Source organism: Leptidea sinapis, chromosome 47, assembly GCF_905404315.1.
Source record: "Leptidea sinapis chromosome 47, ilLepSina1.1, whole genome shotgun sequence".
NCBI classification, from domain to species: domain Eukaryota; kingdom Metazoa; phylum Arthropoda; class Insecta; order Lepidoptera; family Pieridae; genus Leptidea; species Leptidea sinapis.
Genome location: NC_066311.1, coordinates 4,386,695 through 4,413,286, shown reverse-complemented (window position 1 = coordinate 4,413,286; position 26,592 = coordinate 4,386,695). Strand labels below are relative to the sequence as shown.

At 35.8% G+C, this 26,592-nt stretch overlaps 1 protein-coding gene across 1 annotated transcript; it reads left to right on the top strand.

Moving 5' to 3' along the window:
- LOC126978145 (transient-receptor-potential-like protein) lies at positions 1 to 23,453 on the top strand. The gene is made up of 11 exons (XM_050826891.1): positions 1 to 11; positions 1,731 to 1,892; positions 3,899 to 4,118; positions 7,189 to 7,387; positions 8,192 to 8,298; positions 12,135 to 12,266; positions 14,618 to 14,691; positions 15,987 to 16,118; positions 18,296 to 18,397; positions 21,403 to 21,531; positions 22,215 to 23,453. The coding sequence occupies exons 2-11, from the start codon at positions 1,842 to 1,844 to the stop codon at positions 22,347 to 22,349; spliced, it is 1,281 nt and encodes a 426-aa protein (XP_050682848.1). The 5' UTR covers positions 1 to 11; positions 1,731 to 1,841; the 3' UTR covers positions 22,350 to 23,453.
- The last annotated feature ends 3,139 nt before the right edge of the window (positions 23,454 to 26,592 follow it).

Genomic DNA, 26,592 nt, shown 5'->3' with positions numbered 1-26,592 from the left:
ATGTAAGTGAAGTGCGTATATAAAATGAAGTTTTAATTTATTTAAATAGTGTTTATTTATAAATGACGGTCGGGCATTAAGGGCATTTTGCTTAGCGGAATTACGCTTAAATTATCTCATAAAATTTAGATATTGTTGGAAGTTTGTTTAGTTTTAAAGTTTATTGTTTTAAGCTTTGCACTCCTTTATGAACAGGCAGAAGGTGTCTAATAAGGCTCGTTTGGCTGTGCATGAGGGGATGTTGGTTCCAACACTCATGTACGGAAGTGAAAGTTGGGTATTGCAGAAGAAACATGAAAGCAGAATAAATGCAGTTGAGATGAGAGCGTTGAGAAGTATGATAGGAGTTAAACTGAGTGACAGGATAAGAAATAGTGAGATAAGGAAACGTTGTGGTCTGAAAGAAGTTGTTGTGACTAAAATTGAGAAAGGTATGCTGAGATGGTTTGGACATGTCGAGAGAATGAATGAAGAACGATTGACGAAGAAAGTGTATGAGGCCCGTGTGAATGAAAGTGTTGGAAGGGGTAGACCTAGGCGGACGTTTCAAGATCAAATTAGGGACGTCTTGAAAAAGGCTAGGTCAAGAGTACCCTAAACCGGAGAGCATATACGTTATACGTCCACTTTCATTATTCCTTTCAAAGGAATAATGAAAGTGGACGAAGCGAAACAAGTATGTAAGGATCGTAGCAAGTGGAAAGAAGTGATCTCTGCCTACCCCTACGGGAAAGAGACGTGATTATATGTATGTATGTATGTATGAATGTTGTTGGAAGTAATTAACACTGAATATATTTTACATTGATTGCTAAGTTGCTCTGGAGATATAAGGAAATATCGGGATTGTAAATAATATTATTTTTACCAATTTAATTTGAACAATTTTACTCACTACTCACTCCTGGGATTAATTACACAATTAAAATTTGAAAACAAAATTTATGAACGATGCGGGAGTCGAACCCGCAACTTCTCGCGTTCCGTGCGAGCGCTCTTTCAGCTGAGCCAACCGTTCGAGTGACGTATCGTTGATAAATCTTGTATTTCATCTACTTTTCCTATAACCTGCAATATTTGAAATTGACTTGAGATGTCGCTCTTTCAAATCTTAAGAATTAAAAAATTTACACAAATTAAATTTTGTAATTGTTTGGTAAGGGTGCTCGGACCGAACCCCAGAGGTGGGGGTTCGAGTCCCGCATCGTCCATGAATTTTGGTACAAATTAAATTTGTATATTAAATCCCAGAAGTGAGAAATATCACTTAATCATAACAAACTGTTAACATTATTTTTTCCAAAACTCACTGTAAAAATTCACGTATAATGATCACACACGTTCTAATTGAAGAATATGAAAATAATTTTTTCAGCAATTCCATCTACTAGGCTCCGTAAACTTGCTAAATCTTTTAAAGTGGTTTGTGTTATATTTTATAATAAACTCCCAAATGAAATTAAAATATTACCTATTAAAAATTTTTAATGTGTCGTAAAAAATAAATAAACATCTAAGGCCTATTATAATGTGAAAGATTATTTGAATGATAAAGATAGTTGGAATTAATGTTCTAAATTTTGTTAATGAATATTGTTATACTCATTTGAATGCTATTGTAACTTTTGTACTTCATCCTGACTTGCACTAAATAACTTATAAAGTTTTACAGTGAATAAAGATTTTTTGACTTTGACTTGACTTTGACTTTGTATATTTTTGGTCGTCAGGAGCATTCAGATGTGGAGTGGAAATTTGCCCGGACTCGACTTTGGTTGAGTTACTTCGAGGACAGCCCTACGTTGCCACCGCCCTTCAACATACTCCCAACCCCAAAACGAATGATGAAGCTGTTCGGAAGGGGGGAAAAGAGCAAGAAAGGGAATGTTAAGGTTTGTTTTTTATGTATTGGAGGGTGAAAGGAGCAAGTGATCAAAATCACAGCCTATGGACGTCTGCAATAAGTATCACATCTATCAGTATGATCTATGATTTTACCAATTTATATACATAAATATTTCATTATGCAACTAATGCAGGCACGGTGTACTTTTAAATAACATTTATTTAACATAACATAAAGGCCGACAACGCATTTCTTGCCACCTGTTTTTGCGGATGTCCATGGGCGGTTGCCTCACCTCTCCCCATCCCCGTGAGCCTCTTGCCCGTTTGCCCCTTCTTATATATAAAAAAAATATCTCTGATCTTTTGTTATTCAAATTTAATTTTTGTTCTTTATTATTTTAAACTCAGCTGATCTTTCTTTTAGGTAATCCATGGTAGACTATAACTGTCTATATTTTTGTATTTTATTAACAAGTGACTGTTTTGTATTATGCTGATGTTAACCCTAATATAATAAATAAATAGATCTAAGTCAAAGGTCCTAACAATATATCGGTTATATAAAATATATCGCTTAAGACTTATCCGTGATTTGATTCCCGTCTCTGCAAATCACGTCCGGGAACACTTTGACCGCTATGCTAAACTTCCAATAACCCGTAGTCCGTAACTCTGCAGTAGTGGTTTAACCTACAGGATCCAATTACAGTTGAAGAATATGGTTTAACAATAAAAATAGAGACATATTTATTTACCATAGGGAGTGACAATGACATAACATATTGCAACAACACGTCATGAAGCTACACCAGTTCGGAGAGGGGCTTTGACATGGGGAGAAGAACTGATCATAATATAACAACTAAGGCTATTTAATATTTTAGATGCCTGTGCATAACCAGTCAAGAACTATGCAACATTATCGTTTATATAATCTACTATACTATAATTAGCCTTCTTTGTTAAAGAAGCTTTAAAATAGGTTATAGGTTATCATGGGCTACTATCCGCAACTCGACGACTATGGCGCGCCTATTTTGCGTGGTGAGGTGGGCGGCTAATCTTGCCATCCCAGCTCCTCAAGGTAGTTAATCAAACCTCTGATGTCACCCATGACCTCGGGGAGAGTCCTCGGTGACCCCAGGTGTTTGGCCCGGTAAGTAGCCACACTCCTACACTCCAGAATGATGTGTGCGGCCGTCTCTTCTGCCTCCATGCAGGCTCTGCACAGCGGGCTGTCGGTGACACCTATACTAAACAGATGTTTGTTAAAAGGGCCGTGACCCGTTATAACATGGGTTAATTTACGTAATCTTTGGCGTGGGAGTTTTAGTAGCTTGCCTGAAGTCTATTTGGAGTAGGGCCTCTTTAGCTTGTCTACCCCCTCTCACTTCCGTCCAGTATTTACTTTGTAATAATATACTTTACTATAATAAGCGTTAATATATTTCTTGAATTTGTACTCAGTGAGTCCTGGTATTTGATTGTAATATAATTACCAAGAAGGAACCCTTAACTCTAGCTACTCGTAACTTATTAAACGGCACCTATACCAATTGAGATATCGCTGTTTCCAATAAAAAAACTAATATCATATTAATTAGTTACCTTGTTAACATATTTTAATCTTTAACTTCCCGGTTGAAAATGTTCAAAAAATCGGGAAGTTATTGGTTTTACCCCGTTTTTCGAAAATGGTGTTTTCATCAAATCACGACATTTTAAGGTCCTAGGAAGCCTGACCATACCCGCGGTAGTGTTCGGACGTCTGTACGTATGTGTGTGTATATATATGAATGAAACCTATTTTAACTTTTGAATGGCTCGACCGATTTCATCGCGGTTGGCGCCATTCGAAAGGGCTTGATCAAACTTAGATTTTGAATACAATTCGAACCGATTCGGACCGGCTCAAAAGGTCATAAGTACAATTTGAAGCGTTTAGGTATAGAATTTGCAGGGTTGGCCTAAAGGGTCAACCGTTTTCCTAAATCTTTTTATAAATGTTATACCAATAAAGTTTCTACAATCTATAATCTTGTCTTAACAGGATGAAAAATCAAGTGTTCATGATGTCCGCTATACAGCGGTGATGCGTGCCCTTGTGTGGAGATACGTATCGGCAATGCACAGGAAGCTAGATGATGAACCAGTGACGGAGGATGATATCAACGAGCTGAAGGGTGATGTGTCAGCTCTCCGGTATGAGCTGCTCGATGTGTTGGGAAGGAATGGCATGGATGTTTCCTTCACGGATAGGAAAGAAAAGAGTAAGTTTTAATATTTATGAGACCAGGCAGCTGTTGTACCTTCAAGCAATTATTATGTGTAGAACTGATTGTAAATGTAGTGTTAGCCTGGGGAAATTCAAATTCAAATATTTTTATTCAAAATAGGATTCAAAATCACTTATTCAACGTCAAAACTACCACCAATTCAAAATAGGCTACCTCCTGAGAAGGACGGGCACAATCACAATGTAATATCGTACAATAAACATTTATAATTAATGAGCCTGAGGGTGTTCGCTTCATTACCAGTCTGTGGTATCACTATTGTATATGTGCCACATCTATTTAGACTGCAATAGTAGTATAGACTGCAGTAGTAATAGCAGTGCATTTGTACTATAGAAATTTAACAAACAAAAATACATACACTCACGCCTGTTTCCCGTCGGGGTAGTCACAGATAACAGAACACTTGCTTCTATCCTTACAAACCTCACCTCCTCTACATTTTCTCTACATTCTAGTTTCCTCTACTTTCAATACTCTTTTCAAACATGCTCGCCGGTTCCGGGTGCTTCGGACCTTTCCTTATTTCAAATCGTCCTCAATTTGGTCGAAGAATGTTTTACAAGGTCTCCCTGGACCGACTTGCCCACACGTACTTGCCTTTTATATTTGATAAGTCATTCTTTCTTCACTCATTCGCTCCACGCGTCGAAACCATGTCAGCATTTCTTCCACTCAGTCGAAAGAAATGTTATTAAAAATTAAACAAAATTATTAAATGATTATAAAAGAGGCGTTTGGATAGTTTTAACAGCACGTTTTTCTTCTACGTAAAAACATATTTTTATGAGTTAGTGAGTAACTTGAAAATTTTGAATATTTTGCTACATCTTAATATATATATTTCTTGTGTGCGTGTGTATGTCACTGAACTCCTCTTAGACGACTGGACCGATTTTGATGAAACTTTCTGTGTGTCTTCAGGTGGATTCGAGGATGGTTTAGATTCACAATTGAACTACCTCCTAAACGGCTGGACCGATTTTGATGATATTTTTGTGTGTTCCAGTGAATTTGAGATTGGTGTGTGTCTTCAGGTGGATTCGAGAATGGTTTAGATTCACAATTAAACTACATCCTAAACGGCTGGACCGATTTTGATGATTTTTTGTTTGTTTCAGTGAATTTGAGATTGGTTTAGATTCTCAATTCCGTCCATGTTATATAATTGTCCTGCTCATGCGTATGTTAGTGAACTCCTCCTAACGGCTGGACCGATTTTTCAAATTTAAGACGTGTGTACAGGACAACGTCTGTCGGGTCCACTAGTCTTATATATAAATCCAGTGTCCTCAATGACGTTCATTCTCAGTTTTTCAGTCATTGAGTGTTTTGATGTTCGTTTCCATTATGAACTCTTAAACTAATGAACGGATTTTAATTGAGATTACTTCATGGAGTGCAGTTTAGTCCAACTTGAGAGATTGGATAGTTTTTATTTCGATTTGGGACCCATAATTATTTTAATATCCAATATTTGTTTTGTGTGGACATATTTTCCATGAGAGAATTTTTGACGCACGGTTTGACTGTTCCGCTGTGAAACAATTTCATTATAACAATTAACAACAGGGAGCATGTTTTACGAAATATTTCTTGATGTTATGAAATAATATTGACAAATTCAAAAATGTAGTTATTATTATTATTATCTTTATTACAATTTAATCTTATTTTCTACATTTATATATATAACATATTTATAAAAAACAATATTAAAAATATAAATATAAAAAATAGAGTCCCGCCGGCGTTTGTTCACGACAATTCCGCCGGTGGTTAGGGCGACAGACTGAGGAACTTCCGCACGATACGTGCCGTTCCCAAAACAGCTGCTTTCTGTAACTGACCCTTTATCCAGTTATTAAGTAGTATATTATTATTAGTTTTATTATTTTTATACTTATTGTACTGTTACTTATGTACAGAAGAACATAATAAGTAAAATATGTAATAATAATAACGTCTGTCGGGTCAGCTATCCACTTTATAAGGATTGTATTTAAAATAATTTGTTGAATTCAGAAATTGAAGACGTAAACACTGATTTAAAAAAAGAGTGGCATTGAGTTTCTTCCACTTCATCAAATTCAAGCTCAACTTTCAAGATAGACTGACAAAAAAAAATGAAACTTTATTTATGCGTATTGATTTTTTTTATGACAGTAAGGGACGAGACGAGCAGGCCGTTCAGATGATGATAATTGCTAAGCCCGGCCCATTACAATGCAGTGCCGCTCAGGATTCTTGAAAAATCCAATAATTCTTAGCGGCACTACAATTGCGCTCGTGTCCTTGAGACATTTATTTATTTATTTATATTTATTTATTTATTTATACTTTAATAAAACGGGGCAAGCCAATTACAATATTAAAGTAAGAATTAATTACAAACTAAACATATTACACAAATAATAGTTAATAAATACAAAGTTTACTGTAAATAACTAACAATTAATTACCATCCAAATACCGTTCATCCATTCCTCTCACAAAAATGCAAGCACTCTGTTAAAATCATCTGCCATCCATCCGCAAATAAATCACAAGCAGGGTTGGCTTCGAGAAGAGCGTTGAGAGCAGAGAGAGGCAAGAGGCCTCGGTATAGGTGAGTTGGGGCGAGCCACAGTCCGATAGTCGGACTCGCGAACAATGTATGCCTGCGCCTCGAACAGTTATGCATAAGATGTTAAGACTCGTTTGCTCAGTAATTTCACTAGCTAGGGCACCCTTCTGACCAAAACATAATAATGCTTACGCATAGCTGCTTCACGGCAGAAATAGGCGCTGTGGTGGTACCCATAACCTAGCCGGCATCCTGGGCAAAAGAGCCTCCCACAGGTTTGCTATACACCTCTATTTCTCCGGACGAATACATAGGAAGAACTACAGAACTTTAAAGTCTAATCTTTAATCTTTCTATCTAGAAATAAATCATTTTAGAGATTAACTTGTAACACAAGATTGTGTTACAACCAATGCAATCATACTAATATTACAGGGAGTTATTTTGTCTTACAAAATTTTCAATTTCTTTTTGTAGCGGTTCTTGCCAAACGCGTCAAGATTTGGGAGCGTCGGTTGATGAAAGACTTCCAAGTGGCTCCAGTGTCAGTTATGAATGAAGATGGAAGACCAGTGCATGAGGATGCACTGTCCCGCTTCAGGAGAATCGCCAAGATGGCTGCAGCAGCTAGCAGCAATGATAAGTGGAAACTAACTCTTGCAGCAACAGGAATGTCGTAAGTTTAATCTGCTTAAACTGAATTATAAACCTTTCCGCCACGGGAAACTTTGATCGCGCGGTATGCTTCAGATCGACGCGTTTTTTTACGTGTAGCAATAGTTTGCTTATTATTTTGATGAATTGAGTAAATGTATCTGAAAGCCATTGAAACAAGCTATAAGACCATGCAAAATAAACCATCGTATAAACGAAATAAGGGTCAAAACTTGGTGAGGGAGTAGGGTGCCGTAGGGTTCACTCGGTTATGGTGTATCTGAAAAATCTAGTGCTCTGGGGCACTGCCGATTTAGGAAAGTTAACATGGGGAGTATTCCGTAGAACCATTTGACCTAATTCCTACAAACGAATTTCGCTATCACAGCATATATTGCAAACTTACAATTTTATCAAATTTCGAAGACCTTTTTTCCACTTGCATCCAAACTTTGGAATTATATTCCTTGGCTCTGTCAAGACGAATCATGACAACGTGGGTATATTTAATTTAAGAACATAAATTTACAAAATGGCCGACAAAACTCGTGTGATTGCTGTTATGTTGGAAGAGTGTTTGAGCGAGGTTTCTCGTGAACGTCGATGCATTATTAAGAGGAAATTCAAATTCAAATATTATTATTCAAAACAGGATATGATATTAATTATTGAAGGTCAAAAACTACCACCTATTCAAAAAAGTATGCCTCAGACCTGAGAAGAAAGGGCGCAACAAACATAGCGGGCTTCTATTTTTTCATAAAAAATAGCCTGAGGTCACCTATCGATTAGTTTGTTATGCCTAATTTCTAAATACTGCTTGCAGATGTCAAATCGGTAGATGCCGAAGTCGTGAATCATTCAAGAGCCAACAGAAGCTGCAGCAGGCGATGGAACAAGCGAAACGCCTGGTTATGAGATCTCCGTTACCAGGTATTTTGTTATAATACTTCATATATCATATATTATACTTCATATATAATAGGCGCGGAGAATCTTCTCGCCTCAATAGGGTTACTGGAAACCCAAGCGCTGGCAGCTATTTCAGTCAACGAATCAGCCTAGTTATCCGACGTGGATATGCTGCCAGTATTACGCTTGCCTATAGTGATAGTTTTAATTTTATTATAAGATTTGTTTTGTTTGAATATATGTAAATATACCAGCATTTGCATGTGATTTCATCCAGCGGAGTTTTTACTTTGGTCTTGTCGAAATACATTGAACAACAGCGAAAATAGGGTAGTGCAGCCTTAGATCATTTATACCTCGCTAGATAGATTGTGATAACTGTGAAAACGTCGATAAAAATCGAGGTTTTAATTCATAATATATAATATTAATAATATTGACACACTTTTTACACAAATTATCTTGCCCCAAATTAAGCATATAGCCTGTGTTATGCGTTGCAAGACAACGATATATTTAATACAATATACTTACTTAAACATATATAAATACATTTAAACTTCCATGACTCGGAAACAAACATCCGTATTCATCATTTAAATGTTTGCACCTACCGGGATTCGAACCCAGGACCTCTAGCTTAGTAGGTAGGATCGCTAACCACTCGGCTATACAGGTCGGTTGACAGTTAACCTTTATTGTGAGCAATAATAATAATAAAGTCCTCTTATTTCCTTAACTAACATAACATAAAAAATAAAAAAAATATATTTATATAATTTTAAAGGCAAATTAAAGATATATAAACATTTAAATTGTTGCATAACAATTTAATATTTTTGATAATGTTATGTAAGTTTATATGCCCATTAGCAAATTTACTTGAAACTGTGATAGTAGTAATGTTAACAGCAGGAACAAACGTAAGCTTGTTATGCCTACTACCGGGCCGACTGAGTTCTTTTGTTGGGCAGTGTAGATGCTTTTACAAGAATTGTTAAAAAACGTTTATGTGCTAAAGGACTATTAAGTAAATGACTTGCTTAATGAGTGGAGCAACCGCCCTCAGGCTATTTAATAATTAATGCTTATGTAAGAAATTTTATTAAAAAAGAAGAAGCTCGCGGACTCTTTTGCGGCCGTTCTTCTCAAGTCAGAAGTGTATATGTATGTATGCGCTGGTTCTAGATGAAAATTTGAATTAGGAAGCCGGTGTAAGTAAATTAAAATTCAAATATTTTTATAAAAATAGGATGTGAAATTCAAAAAATACCACCTATTCCAAAATGAATGCCTCAGACCTGAGAAGAATGGGCGCAACAAACTCAGCGGGCTTTTGGTTTTTTTACCGAATAAATATGTTTACAAAGTAATATAGCACAATTAAACTTATTATTTAATAGCCTGAGGGCGGTCACTCCACTCCCAATCTGTGATATCATTAAGAAAGTCATTTATGTTATAGTAACCTTTACGACACAAACGTTTTTTAACAATTCTTTTAATACCGTAATACTTTTGTTTTAAACATTTTCTGGGATCTTGTTGTAAAAGTAGTAGGCATCATAAGTTTATGTCTGTTCCTGGTGTTAACATTATGGTTATGACAGTTTCTGGCAAATTCACTTTTGTGCCTATGAACATACATTACATTATCAAGAATATATTGAGAAGCAACAGTCATGATGTTAATTTCTTTGAATTTTCCTGGTTATTAGCGCTAAACCAGTACACGATGTCAGATAGAATATCGTTCACTTCGTCATACATAGCTTGGTTTCTTTTCACTTTGAAAATCACTGAAGTGTCGTTCGCAAACAATACTACCTTATGTTTTTTCTCTATAAGATTAGGAAGATTATTTATATAGATAAGGAAGAGGAACGGTCCAAGTACGACCCTTGTGGTACTGATAGGAGTCCCAGGAGATCTCCTGCCATTCACGTCGACCCTCTGAATTCTATTGTTTAGATATGAAGTCAGAAGATCGAGCGCAGTTCCTTTTATGCCATAGTGGTATAGCTTCCTGACCAGCGTTGAATGTTGAACACAATCAAAAGCCCTAGATAAATCACAGAAGATGCCAAGTGCATTCTGCGATTTCTCCCAGGCATCAAAAATATTCTTGATTAGCCCAACACCTGCATCCGTTGTTGAACGTCGCCTAGTAAAGCCAAATTGTTTCAAATGAAGTAACTTATGAGAGTTAAAGTAAGTAAGCATTTGACTTCAAATTATTTTTTCAAAAATTTTACTAAGTGTCGGCAAAACCAACACAGGACGATAGTTATTCGGGTCAGAAGAGCATCCCGACTTAAATATTGGTGTAATTTTACTATGTTTCAGAACGTCAGGGAACACGCCACTATTAATACAATTATTAAAGACTATATCCATATATCAGCAGTATTTTTCATGTCGAAGAAGAGAGGAGAACTTACCAAAGCAGTAGCGATTCTTCCACCATGTGCCGGGTCGCGAATTTCCCTCTTTAGTTTATAGGCATTTTCTTTGAGTGGCCACTCTTTCATCCCGAATTCAATAATAATATAACTAGGGATCACAAGTCACTTGATCACGAGATTACACGTAAGGAGACGAATTAATGAATTATCACGGCATTGACAAGTTGAATACTAATTACTCCTCGCGGAACGCAACGATCAGCTCCGTTTGCGCTTCTCCGTAAGTGGGAGGGAGAGGGTAGGAGCAGGTAGGAAAAATAAGGAATTAGAACTACTCTTTGTGCACCCACAATATTTAATTTATTAATAATTTAATTCATTAATTCATTTATTCGGTGACTGTTTTACTGTTTACAAAAACCCTTTAGGCATATTTGGCCTAAACAATATATTTTCGAAATCGAAGGTGATATTTTTTGACGACCAGTAAGTCATTTTAAATCCAATATTGAATAAAAAATATAAAAATTTGAAAAGATCTCTGATTTCTTTCACTATTCGCCGCACACTCTATTTCTTTTCATTTGTCACTTGACACTTGAAAATCTGCCCAATCGATCTTATTGAAAAACCTTATTAGCTGCTTGTTAAATTCTTGCTAGAGTTATGTTTAAATAAAATCAAAAAATTGTATTACTACGTATTAACTATTTAAAGGTCTCCCTCATTATGGGACTACTACTTTTCCTAGCTCTTTCGCGAAATCAAATGTATATTTGAAACGACATAAATAACGTTCCATTTTATTGTGTAAGCACCTCGTTTTGTTGTGCACCCTGTGCTTGCCGCCCTGGCAAGGCCCGCGTTATGAGCTCAGGCAAGCAGTGTAAGAATGCAGGCCGCAAAAACGCAGTGTTGGTAGGCCCCTCCAAAGGAGGGCCGACGACCTGGACAAGATCGTTGGAATACATTAGATGAGGGCAGCGCAGGACCGATCGTCGTAGATATCTTCGGGGGACGCCTTTGTCCAGCAGTAGACGACTTACAGCTGATGATGATGTTGATACGTTTCAAATAAACATTTTTGTTCATAAATAAACATGTAAATGTAATATTATAGATATCTATGCATCTGTTGTGTAATAAGGGGTATTAAAACACGAATGTAGGTTTTAATACCTAATTAGCAACAGTTGCATACAAGATTTTAATCTATTAATTATCCGAGCTACTTAGCCGAGTAGTAGGCATCATCAGTTTATGTCTGTTCCTGGTGTTAACATTATGGTTATGACAGTTTCTGGCAAATTCACTTATGTGCCTTTAATAGAGGATTTAATTTAGGGTGTAGATAAAAATTTTAAAAGTGCTGTAGCCTGTTTGATTTAAAATTTGTTTGAGTTCAAGCATAAAAACCAGGGTGAGTAACTGTCGTCACATGCTAATTCGCAGAGATATCCCGAAGTGTGACTCCAGTGGATATGCCAAAGTCTCCCGGCCATAACTTGCTGGCCCTCATCAGGGACATCTCTAGTGATGTCGGTGCCCATGTTGACTTGAGAACACCCACACATTTAAGACCAGGTATTAAACTTTTTATATTATATAAGAAAAAATAGCACACAAACACACACACACACCCACACACACACACACACACCCACACACACACCCACACACACACACACTTATGTACACACAAACAGCTGCAAGGGTAATAAAAATACTTTTTTTAATACTACCTACATTAAAATTAATATTAGATTAAAAAGATACCATAACTAGGTAATTATTTTTTATTTTATGAAAATAAGGGACGAGACGAGCAGGGCATTCAGCTGATGTTAATTAATACGCCCTACCCATTAAAATGCAGTGCCACACAGGATTCTTGAAAAACCCAAAAATTCTGAGCTGCACTACAATTGCGCTCGTCACCTTGAGACATAAGTTATTAAGTCTCATTTGCCCAGTAATTTCACTAGCTACGGCGCCCTTCAGACTGAAACTCAGTAATGTTTACACATTACTGCTTTACGGCACAAATAGGCGCCGTTGTGATACCCATAATCTAGCCGGCTTCCTTTGCAAAGGAGCCTCTCACTTTTGGGACCAATTGGGCAGCCATTATACATCCACTCCCACTCAACACCTTAGGGAAGAGGGAATGGCTGAAAAACAGCGCTGCATGAAAACATGAATCCATGATCCCACGCCAGGTGTACCTTAGCCTTCTCCATTTCTTACCTTTTGCCTTTTATTTCACCGCCTAATTATGCATTTCATTTATTAAATGTTCTATATGGCAATTAAGAATTTATTGATTTACTTAAAGACGAGCGTAGGAGTTACCTGATGATTAGTGATCAGCGCCCCCTACAATCTCTTGTAACACAAGGGTGACCGACCTTTTAGGTAGATGTACGTGGAAGAAATTGCCATGAAAGCCACATGATGGAGAAACTATGAAGGAGACAAACATTGAAGCGAAGTGATGGAAATCCTTTTTGGCACTTTATTTCAATAAGAGAGTATCATCATTAAGCATCATGTCTTTGTGTGTTTACGAAAGAGCTTTAAGATTAGTGTACTTCAGTTATTTTCACAGCATCATGACGTACGGTATTTTATTATGGGGTTATGCTGCTAACATTGATGTAGTGTTTGCTCTGCAAAAGAGAGCTGTTCGTGCTATATATCAGCTTGGTTATAGACAGTCTCTCAAAGAAAAATTTAAAGAAATAAATATTATGACTGTTCATTGTCCGTACATTTATGAAAATTTATATACGTTCACAAAAATCGTCACCTTTTGGTTTTAATAGTGATTTTCATTATTATAACACTAGAAATAAGAGATTGCTTGTAACTAATTCTAGTAGGCTTCATAAGATACATAATAGCTTTAAGAGTAAATGTATACACTTCTATAATAAAGTCCCAGACACTGTTCAGGCATTATCTATAAATAAATTTAAATGTTTTATAAAAAAATGGCTCTGTCGTAAATCCTATTACTCCACTGCTGAATATCTAAATGATCGGACAGCCTGGGACTAGATTATGATTTCCTTATAGCGATAGAAATGACTGTACAATATTGTATATTTTTATTGAAAAGAGCGCAAAAAAAAGAATGCTGGGAGAGTTTCTTGGGCCGCTTCTTCTCTCTCAGAGCGCCATTTGTTTCCGAAGCGGTAGTAGTGTCTAGTAGTTATTAGAAATGACATCAAAAAGTATTCTAAAGGAATCAATTATGAGAAAATAAATGTCTTTTATGCCTTTACATAGCCCAGCTTTACGGATCAGTCGCATTCTATACTCACATAATATAGTGTTCGGCGAGCATAAGAAGTATTGACTTCTTAGTAGCATTTGACTGTTGAGTGAAAACGTATAAGTTAAGGTTTTTTGCCCGTTGGTTGGCCATCCCCGAACATTCCAGGAGTACGCGAGTGACCGATATGTTCTCGCCTAGACTAGCCTCTGTAGTAGGACTGTCCGTTACGCCGATTGTGAAAAGGTTTTGTGATGTGTGACCCGTTAAGGTGCCTACCATTATACGTTAAGGCTAATAAGTCTACGTGTCAGTTAGGGCGATGTTACTCTACGTGGAATAAACAGAGAAAAAATTTTGAGATTCGTGTTCTGGTACTGTAATGTTCCTCGTTTGCTCACGAGTGACACAACTAATCTTTACTATGTAGCACTACACCCGGACACGTCCACACGCAACCAATAGCCGATTAGAACTGGCCTTCCGCTGTACTGTGCATTCCTTATATAGCACTCAACGTCACACGGTTAATGTCACTGTCGATGTCGTGACAGTGACAATGATAGTTAACACATACTCTGTTAAGACTAGATATCAGTACACTACAGATACAGTAACCTGCAAACACTTGTACCCGATAAATCATTTTTTGTTTCAGATGACACTAGGGTGCTTCTGTCACCCAGTTCATATCTAGATGATACAACGAAATTGCATCGACCTATTCCTAAGGTATATAAATATTTATACATTTTCAACGATCTTCATTAATATTAATTTTTTTCATCCTTTTTTTGTTATGTGTCTGCTAACAGCTCTAGCTTTGTGATTAATCATCTTAAGCAGCACTGCTTTTTGTATAATTTAAAGTATTATAACACCAAAAAAAATACATCTTTGTGCCGTTTGGTGTCGAGACACTTGGCCCGTGGGGCCCAGAGGCGCGGTGAATGTTCAAAATACTATCTTCGCGCCTCGATAAGGCTACTGGAAACCCAAGCGCTGGCAGCTATTTCGGTCAACGGATCAGCATTGCTATCCAACACGGTAATGCTGCCAGTATTCTTGGTATGCTTCCACGTAATGATAGTTTTAATTTTATGTAATCGTAGTAATGTAAATATAGTTATAAGATTTGTTTTGTTTGAATAATAAACCAAAAATAATAATAATAATTATTTTTCTCGATATATAAAGTATACTTTTTATGCACATGCTTTTTTTTAACATTTCCAAACTAGATATTATATATGAATTAACTGCTTTGTATTTTGACAAATTATTCTTAAAATCCTCGCACGATTATAATATGGAGACACAGAGACCATCTTTGTGACGTAAGAGTGACGTTAAATCTTTCCATACACTTCTAAAATCTCCAATCAAAAGTACCTGGCGTAACTAGCTGTTTTTTGCAATAAGCCAGTCTGATAAAGACTTATGTGTTTGGATGATTCAAATTTATTTCACAAATTTTCACTGAGTGTTTGTAATTATTACATTTATTTGGAAACCGAAGAATCGCGCACTAATACATGAACTACTAAAAAAATTCAAAATATATCTAAGTGTACAAATAGCTAGATAATGTTAGTAAAATTAAAATGTGTCCTAGTTTGTTAAATTTAAAATTAAGTAATATATAATAACAATATTTACTTCAAATGAATTTTAGTACATTTATTTATAAATGTTGTAAGCAGCAATGTCCAAGTAATCTGACGCAAGATACATAACTTTTTTTTAAGACAATAAGAGACGAGACGAGCAGGACGTTCAGCTCAATATAGTGCCGCTCCGGATTCTTCAAAATTCCAAAATTTTTGAGCGGCACTACAATTGCGCTTGTCTCCTTGAGACATAAGATGTTAAGTCTCACTTGCCCAGTAATTTCACTAGCTACGACGCCCTTCCGTCCGAAACATAATAATGCTTACACATTACTGCTGTGGTACCCATAATCTAGCCGGCATTCTGAGCGTATAAACTAACATCAGAAAGATAAAAAAACACTTTTTGATCTTCAGCCTCGATCACGAAGCGCTTCACCGAATAGACCACGGCGAAATCTCAGTCCAATGCCAAATCGAGTGATTGATGCCACAGACGTACCAAAGGTTGCCACGAAGAAACCACCGCTTTCTTCTGGGAAATCACAGGTATGAGAAACTATTGATAAACTATCCTTCTTCTCTCTCAGAGCGCCATTTGTTTCCGAAGCGGTAGTAGTATCTATATAAATGACATCAAAAAGAATTCTTCAATTTTAAGAAAATAAATGCCTTTTTATTGAGAAGCTTTATCGTTGAGATGATTTATTCAAATTTATATATTTTTATTCATAAAACTATTTTATTTGCCTGCCGCTACATTGGCAAATCAGCGAGGCTACCTAGTTTGCGAACCATCTTCGGCCATTGCCTGTGGGGCTGCTGCAAGGTGACGTCGAACAAAACTCTAATTTTAAAATATAACTTTCTCAGTGTTCTTGACTTTGAAGTCAAGGTGAATTGGCATAAACTAACATTTTAGAAGAATATAGAGCTTGTAATGTATAACATATTAACACATTTATTACAAGTCATAAAGGCGGCCATTTTTTGTGCCTCTTGTATTTTTTATCCTTTTAACTAACATTATTAGTTACCAATAATCGAACTGAGTCGTCTGTCAACCTTTTAAAAAAGACCCGATAACGATCCATTGAGTGTTTTTCTCAAAACAAGCAATAAAATAAAATAAAAATAAAAGCCTTTTTATTTGCTCCTATGAACTAAGTAACATTTTGTTTAGTGGATTAGTAATTATAATGAAATAAAGTAATTTTTGTTAGTATTTATTAGTTAAGGTAATGTTTATTTGATTTGATTCCATAGGAACCCCCGTGCGGGTGAAGGCCTCCTCCAGATTATTGGGTACCTTCAAATTTTATGTTCAAAACTGTGACTCTTTCCAATATTCCATAGAAACCAATTATATTTCATTTGTGTTCTTTTTTTACTAAGAAGTCCACACCTCTGTGTCTCTCCATAGTCTCGGTCTTTCCATAGTGGTAAAATATGCACCAATTTAGTTCTTCAATTTTTAATCCATTTCTCTTCACTTCGGACAGTCCTATCACGTCTCATTTGACCCTTTCAAGGGCATATTCTAGCTGTAAAATTTTTAAGTGATCTCATATTGTAAGTACATATGTAAATTTCTTGTTTAGTATTTGAAGCGGGTTTTGTAGCAACTAATTTTTTAGAGGGTTTATTCCTGGAGGGTTGTTGTCATACTCTTCCTCGGTGACAAGCCAATAACGCAAACATAAACAAAGGTACCCTGCGGCGCAAAGGATCACGCGACCGTGAAATTATGTGTCTCAGGTGAGAGAAGACAAAAGAGCTCAAAAGAACGGGCGCAAGACACTCAGTAGACCTTTAAATACTAACTAACTGACCTGTCGGGTCGGGACGTTGTTCTGTATATAATATATAAAATAATGTTTTTATATGAATTTGTCAATAATATATTATAACATCAAAAATTACTTCGTAAAATATGCACCCTGCTGTCGTAATGAAATTGTTTCAGTTGTTGTTGAAAAAAAATTAGCCAAATCGGTCCAGCCGTTCTCGAGTTTTAGCGAGACTAACGAACAGCAATTCATTTATATATATATATAGATAAAATATCAAGTGGGTGGTTGTTTTATTCCTAAGATGTGGTATCATTAAGATCGCTTACAAACTCATAAGTTTTTGTTTATTAGCACTTTGTACTAACCGGTAAATACAGTTTTATTTGTAACACCAAAGAGGTTTTATGCTGCTGAAAATCTATTAACATTTTTGGAATAAATAAATGTGTCCCTAATTAAGACGAAAAATCATTTCTTAGTATCAATTTTTTTTATAATTCACATTAATTTGTTATAAAATATACATGTATCAATCACTAAAATTATAATTTCGCCTGTTTATGGCGTGAAGCAGTCATGTGTAAACAATACTGTGTTTCGGTCTGAAGGGCGGCGTAGTTAGTGAAATTACTGGGCAAATGAGACTTAACATCTCATGTCTCAGGTGTCGAGCGCAAAAAAACGCGCCATTCCCTAAATTTCATATTTTGTTTGAACGATTTATGCAAAGCAATACAATACGTTTATTTTTCCTCGTAAGTGTGTTAAAAAGGGCGCATGAAACTCGTAAGCAACTTGTTCACTAGACACTCGGTTAATTTACACGCTCCCCTACGGCTCGGACTGCAATCTACACTGTGTATATCAACTTAGCTCACTTTTATCATAATATACTGTTGTTGAATTGTACTAAAAGTTAATAACATTTGACAGGACAGTGATAAGTCATCGGATGAAATTGTTGTGGCCAGACCCGTGGCGCCTGACATGAAACCAGTGGGTTACCTACCCCCTCCACCTTATACCAAGAGTAAGGTTAGTATGACTGCAATAAACTAGAGATTTTAAGATTTTTTTTTTATGAAAAAAGGGACGAGACGAGCATGACGTTCAGCTGATGGAAATTGATACGCCCTGCCCATTACAATGTAGTGCCACTCAGGATTCTTGAAAAATCCAAAATTCTGAGCGGTACAACAATTGCGCTAGTCACCTTGAGACATGTTAAGTCTCATTTGGCCAGTAATTTCACTAGTTACGGCGCCCTTCAGACCGAAACACAGTAATGTTTACACATTACACGCTTCACGGCAGAAAAAGGCGCCGTTGTGGGCATCCTGTGCAGAGCCTCCCACTCGTAAATTATAATAACTGTATCTACTATTTATCGTAATCATAGCAAATAAATCTCAAACTATGGAAAAAATCTAGGTTTGTAGTAAGAGCATGATTGCATAGATGTTGTTTTAAGTTGAACGAAAGAAGTCAGTTAATATATAGTCCTAATTGAATGTCTTTTTTTATTATCTCATTTTATTGACAGCATGTATATAAATGTACACATGAATCCAGTTTCATAAAAAAAAAACCTATTAAAAATTTAAATGTTTTATTAAAAAATGGCTCCGTCGTAAATCCTACTACTCGACAGCTCATTATCTAAGTGATCGTACAGCCTGAGACTAGATTATGATTATTTTATAGCAATAGCAATGACGGTACAAAATTGTATATTTTATTAATAAGAGCGCAAAAAAATAATGCTGGGCGAGTTTCCTGCGCCGCTTTTTCTCTCTCAGAGCGCCATTTGTTTCCGAAGCAGTAGCTAGTAGTATCTAGTATATAAGAAATGACATCAAAAAGTATTCTAAAGGAATCAGAATTTGAGAAAATAAATGCCTTTATGCTTTTGTAACTGGAATGCTCTTAAACACCGCGCCGTACTGTTATTCATTGCAAGGTAGCCTACATGACAATAGCACGGACTAGTAAAAAAGTAGGACTCCGCGCCGTGATATTATCAAGTGAAGCACCTTTATGCTAGTGTGTGTGCGGTTACGGGGTATACCAGATACACAATTTTTTCTCCCTTAAATAATCATATATCCACAAATACTTTTATAATATTGTTTTTATACTTTTTCACAACTCACGACGGCATTTTTAAAATATTTTATTGCGACACAAACTGATCTGTCACAGACGATGGCAAATCTCATAATGGCGGCCGATCGGCTTGTATTAGTGTAAGTGTGTGCCTGGGGCTACATATATTTACACGTTTACCGGCTTATTTTTTTACTAGTCCGTGGACAATAGCTAAATTGTGGTGGCCTTTTCACAATAGCCACAATATAAATAGAATAGAACCACACGCTAACCCACAAACTAACAAATCAAAATAAGTCACGAATTATCCGGTCTGTCAGATCGTCTATACACTAGTATATACTACACGTGTTCTAAGGCTGAGATCTATACAGCGTACTTACCCCCTTATTCATAATAGTCTGCTAACTTAAAGCATTGCTAATTCTCACTCTGTCTTCTTCTATTGACATAAGTCAGAATGAGAAAAAACACTCCTAAGCGGCTGGTTAAAGTTAGCGGACCATTATGAATAAGGGGGTTAGACTTTACTCAGACTTCACTTATGTAAGACTTAGCTGAGTTTAAGCTTAGCGTAAACTTTGATTACCTTTTTTTAATCATTTCACCAGTGGAAGGCTCCTTTTCACACGATGCCTGCTAGATTATGGGTACACCACAACGGCGCCTATTTCTGCAGTGAAGCAGTAATGTGTAAACATTTCTATGTTTCGGTCTGAAGAGCGCCGTAGCTAGTGAAATTACTGGGTAAATGACAGTTAACATATTATGTCTCAAGGTGGCAAGCGCAATTGTGGTGCCGCTCAGATTTTTTGTGTTTTGTCAAGAATCCTGCATTGTAATGGGCAGGGCGTATTAATTACTATCAGCTCTACGTCCTGCTTGTCTCGTCCCTTATTTTCTTAAAAAAAAAATTACATCTGAAATCATGCTGAGCTTAAGCTAAGACAGCCCAATGCAAAAGTAAATTCGCGTTTTATCACACTTCAATAAGGTTTACGAATGTAAAGTCTGAGCAAAGTCTAAGTCCGCTCCATAGATCTCAGACTAAGTCTTTGGTAACTACAGACAGAGGCAGACTTATATAATTGTATAGATAATGCGTCGCAAATTAGAGATTCCCAACTAAAAATGTAATTTCAAACACGGACGAGTAAAAAAGGAGGACACCGCGGCGTGATATTAACAAGGCATAACTTTTTATGTAAATGTACATAAATAAATGCCTTTTATGCCTTTAATGCCTTTGCATATAAGGCATTAATTTTCTCAAAATTGATTCCTTTAGAATTCTTTTTGATGTCATTTCTAATAGCTACTAGATACTAATACCGCTTCGGAAACAAAACGCTCTGAGAGAGAAGAAGCGGCGCAAGAAACTCTCCCAGAAGTGAAGCAAGTCTTCAAGTGAAGCAGCTTTAAGCTAGTGTGTGTGTTGTTACGGGGGATACCAGATAACACAAATTATGTCCCGTTATTATTTTTTTTTGTCTTTTTTACTCGTCCATGAATTCACATTCAATATTGAAGTATTATTCAGTATTATTGGTATTCAAAATAGTATTCAAAATCACTTATTGAACGTCAAAAACTACCACCCATTCAAAATATACTGCCTCAGACCTTAGAAGACCATGCGCAAGAAACTCAATGGGCCTTTTTTTAAATAAAAATATGGATTACAACGTAGTATACAATAAATATTTATAATTAAAGAGCCTGAGGGTGTTGAAGCTTCCCAGTCTGTCGTATGATTTAAAAAATCGTTTATGCTATAATACCTTTCCCACACAAACGTTTTTTAACAATCCTTTTAAATTTCGTAACACATTTATTTTGTACATTTTATGGGATCATATTTTAGAAGCACATATATCGCCCAATATTTAAAGATTAATTTAATTAGCCTTCAAATATTGTTTTCGCTTCAGATGCAACCACCGCCGACAATGGAAGTAACGCCATGCACTCCGATATGCACGCGTGGACGATCGCCCAAACGTGGACATCTGAAGGTGTCACCTCAACCTAGAACTCCGTCACCTAAACATATTCCGCAGGTAAAGTAAAGCTCTAGATTTTGAGTGGCAATGAGTTAGCTCAACCCTTTACGAAGTTTACATATAAATGAAATGATATATTTTGTTATTCATAAGTGTCATTTCCGTGACCTACATGAATAAAGCGATTTTGATTTATTGGATTTGAGATACGCTTCAGTTTTGCTAAGAGTTTAAGTCCTTTGCTCTGGTAGACATTGTTTTTTTTTTATGGAATAGGAGGATAAACGAGCGTACGGGTCACCTGATGTTAAGTGATCACCGCCACCCACATTCTCTTGCAACACCAGAGGAATCACAAGAGCGTTGCCGGCCTTTAAGGAAGGTGTACGCGCTTTTTTTGTAGGTACCCATGTCGTATCGTCCCGGAAACACCGCACAAGGAAGCTCATTCCACAGCTTTGTAGTACTGGGGTGCGCCAGACCAGAGATGACAGCAATACTCCATGTGTGGCCGGACCTGCGCTTTGTAGAGCGCTAGTATGTGGGCCGGCTTGAAGTATTGCCGTGCTCTATTAATGACGCCCAGTTTTTTTGAAGCCAATATGGCTTTGCCCTCCAGATGACCACGAAATTGGCAATCGCTCGAGATTTCGAGACCTAGTATTCCGATACTAGGCGAGGCTTTGAACGAAGTGTTGTCGAATAATAATTTTTTGATTCGTTCTTATTTTCTTTAACAGACTGGTTCTCCAGTAGACTCCACGACAGCAGCCAGCACTGAACATCTGGTACCTCCACCAGTTACTCTGCGTTCACTAAAACTGGAGGATGATATACGCAGCATCAAGCGACCATCGAGGACTGGCTGGCTGTAGATTTATCTATAACCATACTGTCCTACCATGACAATTGACAATCCCTACTTATATTATTAATGTGAATGTAAATTTGTTTGTTACGCTTTCACGCCTAAACCACTCAACCGATTTTGATGAAACTTACTACAGAGATAGAGAACAGTGGGTGGAAGTTGAGTATGACAATTCGTCATTATCGAAGATAACACCATGAAAATTTTCCAGGTTTGCAGGCAGGTTTGTTTGGAATACCGGGAAAAGTCTTTCTAATAAGGCGTTAGTTCGTTGTGATACCATATTAGTAGCCTTTTGTGTGTAGTTTAGATATCGCCTCATTTACATTAATTTGTAACATAACCCTTATCAGAAGAACCGTCCAAATTGCATAATTTAACTTATGCTACAAAACTGGCATATACTATAAGCCCTGACCTGTATAATACCACTGGACAGGCTGTTCCATATAATTGACAATTTTTTGTGCCTATTTGAAACGCCACTTGCGAGCATCCAGGGAACTAATTTTGACGTATTACACAAATGGCTGCGAAGGATCGTACATTAATCTGAAGTATTTTTGCATTTTGAATTAATTTCGTTCGTTTTTCGTGTTATTTATACTTCAAGAATCAACGTAATAAAGTACACTTTTTTTTTTGTAAATAGATTACCACCATCTATCGATGTTTGCTGAGGTTGTCATCACTAGTTTTACTACCGCAGACTCTCGTTACATGACCAACTGCGCCAAAATGGCGAATATCAAACAGGCACAAAAGCACTTTGACAGCCGCCACTCCAGTGGTATATAGTAGAGGTCAGTGACTCTAAGTAATAATTGTGATACTATTTTATTAATTTAAGCTTACTTCTGTATCGCATAATAAAAATTAACCACATATTGTGTTATGCCGGCACTTCAAACAGTTATTGGACACAGTAAACAGTAATTGGGCATTATCAGCGAACGCAGCTTGTAGGCAGGCCCATCTATTTTTCGGCTGAAAAGTATATCGGTCCAGACCTCCAATAGACCAGTGCTGAAGCCATTAAAAATGATAAAAAAGTAAAAAAAATTATAGCAGGTTGAGACCCAATGGAAAAGGAAGAGAATATAACAAACATGATAGAAAAAATTAATTACGTGCGATCTAAGGTCGGGAAGTGGAAAAGGGGGGGTGTTTAAGGGTAAAAAATTATTTGTTTCGGTTTCAAAAATTATCGACATCGAATATTTTTATAATTCATCCAAGTGTCTCGTTTGTGTATAGTCCGCTTAATTTGTAACTACATTATTAAAACAATACTGTAAGATTTATTTGTATTATATTCTCTACAAAGATCAATTATAATAGAAGTAATGAATGGTTTTGTAATTATTAATTAAAATATTACGTTGTGCTTTTATCCAAAATATATTTTAGATATGGCTTAACCGATTTTATGTATATGATAAACTTTGTGTGATAGTTTTATACGATTATCGAATTCATTGCTTTTGTGTTAAGAATAGGTATTGTCGTATCAAATTTGTACCCCCTAGCGTCTACCGTTATATTTTTTTTACACACAATATAAATTATTATAACTTATTAATATTAATAACTATAATATTCATTTCACATACCTCATTTAATGATAAGTTGCTGTGACTGCTGCAAAAATATGAAATAGCTTAGCAGTATTAAACGTTATTCTTTCCATCACTAATTCAAATGCATCTTTTGTAACTGACAGTTTTAAAATGTAATTATTCTATTTATAAATTATTTCATTATGTTTTATTTACGTACTTGTAGTTGTATTCATATAATATAATATAAATAAATATTAATGATTATTTTTTAATTTACTTTTTTAACTTGTATGTAAAATTATTATTAAAACAGATAATTTACATTTTGTAATGTTAACTTCAATAAGGTTATTAAATTACGTAGCCAGTATGTTTTTTTGGTTGTCTGGAAGAGATCACTTCCAACAACAACATCACCCATTGCGTACCTTTGTTTATAATAAGGTACAGATCTTTTTATAAATTTTTCATTTATAGGTTAACTCAGTATGATATAAACTGTCTATCTATTTAACTAAATATAATTCTAATAACGTAATATTCTTTTTTTTTTAATTCATTTAATGCAGTAGCCTTTACAAATTTCATGAGTACAGTCTGCCAAATTACGTAAGTACTTTGTCAGCAGCAGCTCTCGTGCAAAGATAAAACTAACAAAAATAAATATAATACTAAGTATACTACTTACAATAATACCAAATTTACAATATTAACCTAAAACTACTATTAAACCTAATGTACGCATTAAACTTATTTCGTATTTGTAAATTAACACGGCGCAGTAAAGTTAAAATTATGGCATTACTCTTGATTCCAAATTGCAGTGGGGCCCCCATATTGAAGGTTTGGCGATTAGGCTTAGTTCTGCAGCATATGCGGTTAAGAAAATCAGACGGTTAACTGACATAGATACGGCGAGATTAGTATACTTTAGTTATTTTCATAGTATTATGTCCTATGGTATATTGTTATGGGGCAGTGCGGCCGATATTAATACTATCTTTGTGCTGCAGAAGAGGGCTATTCGCGCGATTTATAACCTAGGTCCTAAAGAATCATTAAGAGAAAAATTTAAAGAAATAAACATTTTGACTGTTGCTTCTCAATACATTTTTGATAATGTTTTGTATGTTCATAAGCACATTGAGGAATTTTCTAGAAACTGTGACATTCATAATGTTAACACGAGGAACAAACATAAACTTGTTATGCCTACTACTCGGTTGGGTCGAGTTGGTAAGTCTTTTGTTGGGCGATGTATATGCTTCTACAATATGATCCCAGAAAATGTACAAAACAAATGTGTTATGAAATTTAAAAGAATTGTTAAAAACGTTTGTGTGGGAAAGGTTATTATAGCATAAACGATTTTCTTAGTGACACCACGGACTGGGATTAAGGCGAACACCCTCAGGCTCTTTAATTATATAATAATAGGACACATTTCCAGACTAACAGACGCTAGATGGACCATTCAGACCACAACATGGAAGGGACCTGTAGGAAAGAGAAATGTGGGCAGACCACATAAAAGGTGGACCGATGAGATAAGAGACACTGGCGGAACTAATTGGCTCGAAAAAGGAAAAAATAGAAAGGAATGGAAAGGAATGGAGGAGGCCTTTATCCAACTGGGATCCATTTGAAAATAATCAAGAAAACTAACATAGTGCATGCATTATAACTTACTAACATAAAAGTTAATAATAAAATAATCATGTTTGTCGACTAACCGTACTAACATACTTACACTAAAATGTAGAAATCAAATGGAAAATCATTAATAAAGGCTTTATTATTATTATTATATTACATTGTAATCCATATTTTATATAAAAAAAAGGCCCGCTGAGTTTCTTGCGCCTATTCTTCTCAGGTCTGAGGCAGTCTCTTTTGAATGGGTGGTAGATTTTGACGTTCAATAAGTGATTATAAATCCTATTTTGAATAAAAATATTTGAATTTGAATATAAATTAAATATTAAATAAACTTATATTAAATTCATTTCATGGGCACAGTGACAGATAATGTTTTGTGAGAATTTGTTTAAAGGAAATTTTTAGAGGAAACATCTTTTAGCAAATCCTGTGGCAGTTCATTTATTACAGTGGGCACTATCCAGCGCTTTTCTCTTTTCCCATAGTTGTTTTTAATTTTGGGGATAACTAATTTGTCTTTCTTTGACAAACGAGTTGGGTATGTATGCCTGATTTCTATTTTATAATCATTGTCTTGATAGTGTTCAGTCATCTGATGGTTGATGATCAGTCGTCTGATAATTCTATATTGAACTATAACAGCTGTGTTATTACAAAAAAAAAATAAACATGTAAAGTAAAGTATTCATTTATTCATGATAACACAAAACATTATATACATAGTAAAATTAACAAATTTGAAAATACGGCGTCATGATAAGGACACCCACTCAGCATTTTTTGGAATTGACATAAGGATCACCCCAATTCCAACACTGATTATCAGTAGGTACCTAGCAAGTCGACCTGTTGACAGCACGGTTCCTTTATTTATAGATCTTAAAAGTGACCGTCTACAAATATTACAAAAAGAGCAGAAACTAAACTAAGCTAGATTGAATTTAATGGGAGTTTTAAAAGATTTTTTTTTATCAAAATAAATAGGGTATATTTTGTGTTTTTTTTTCATTATTATTATTGAAGCTG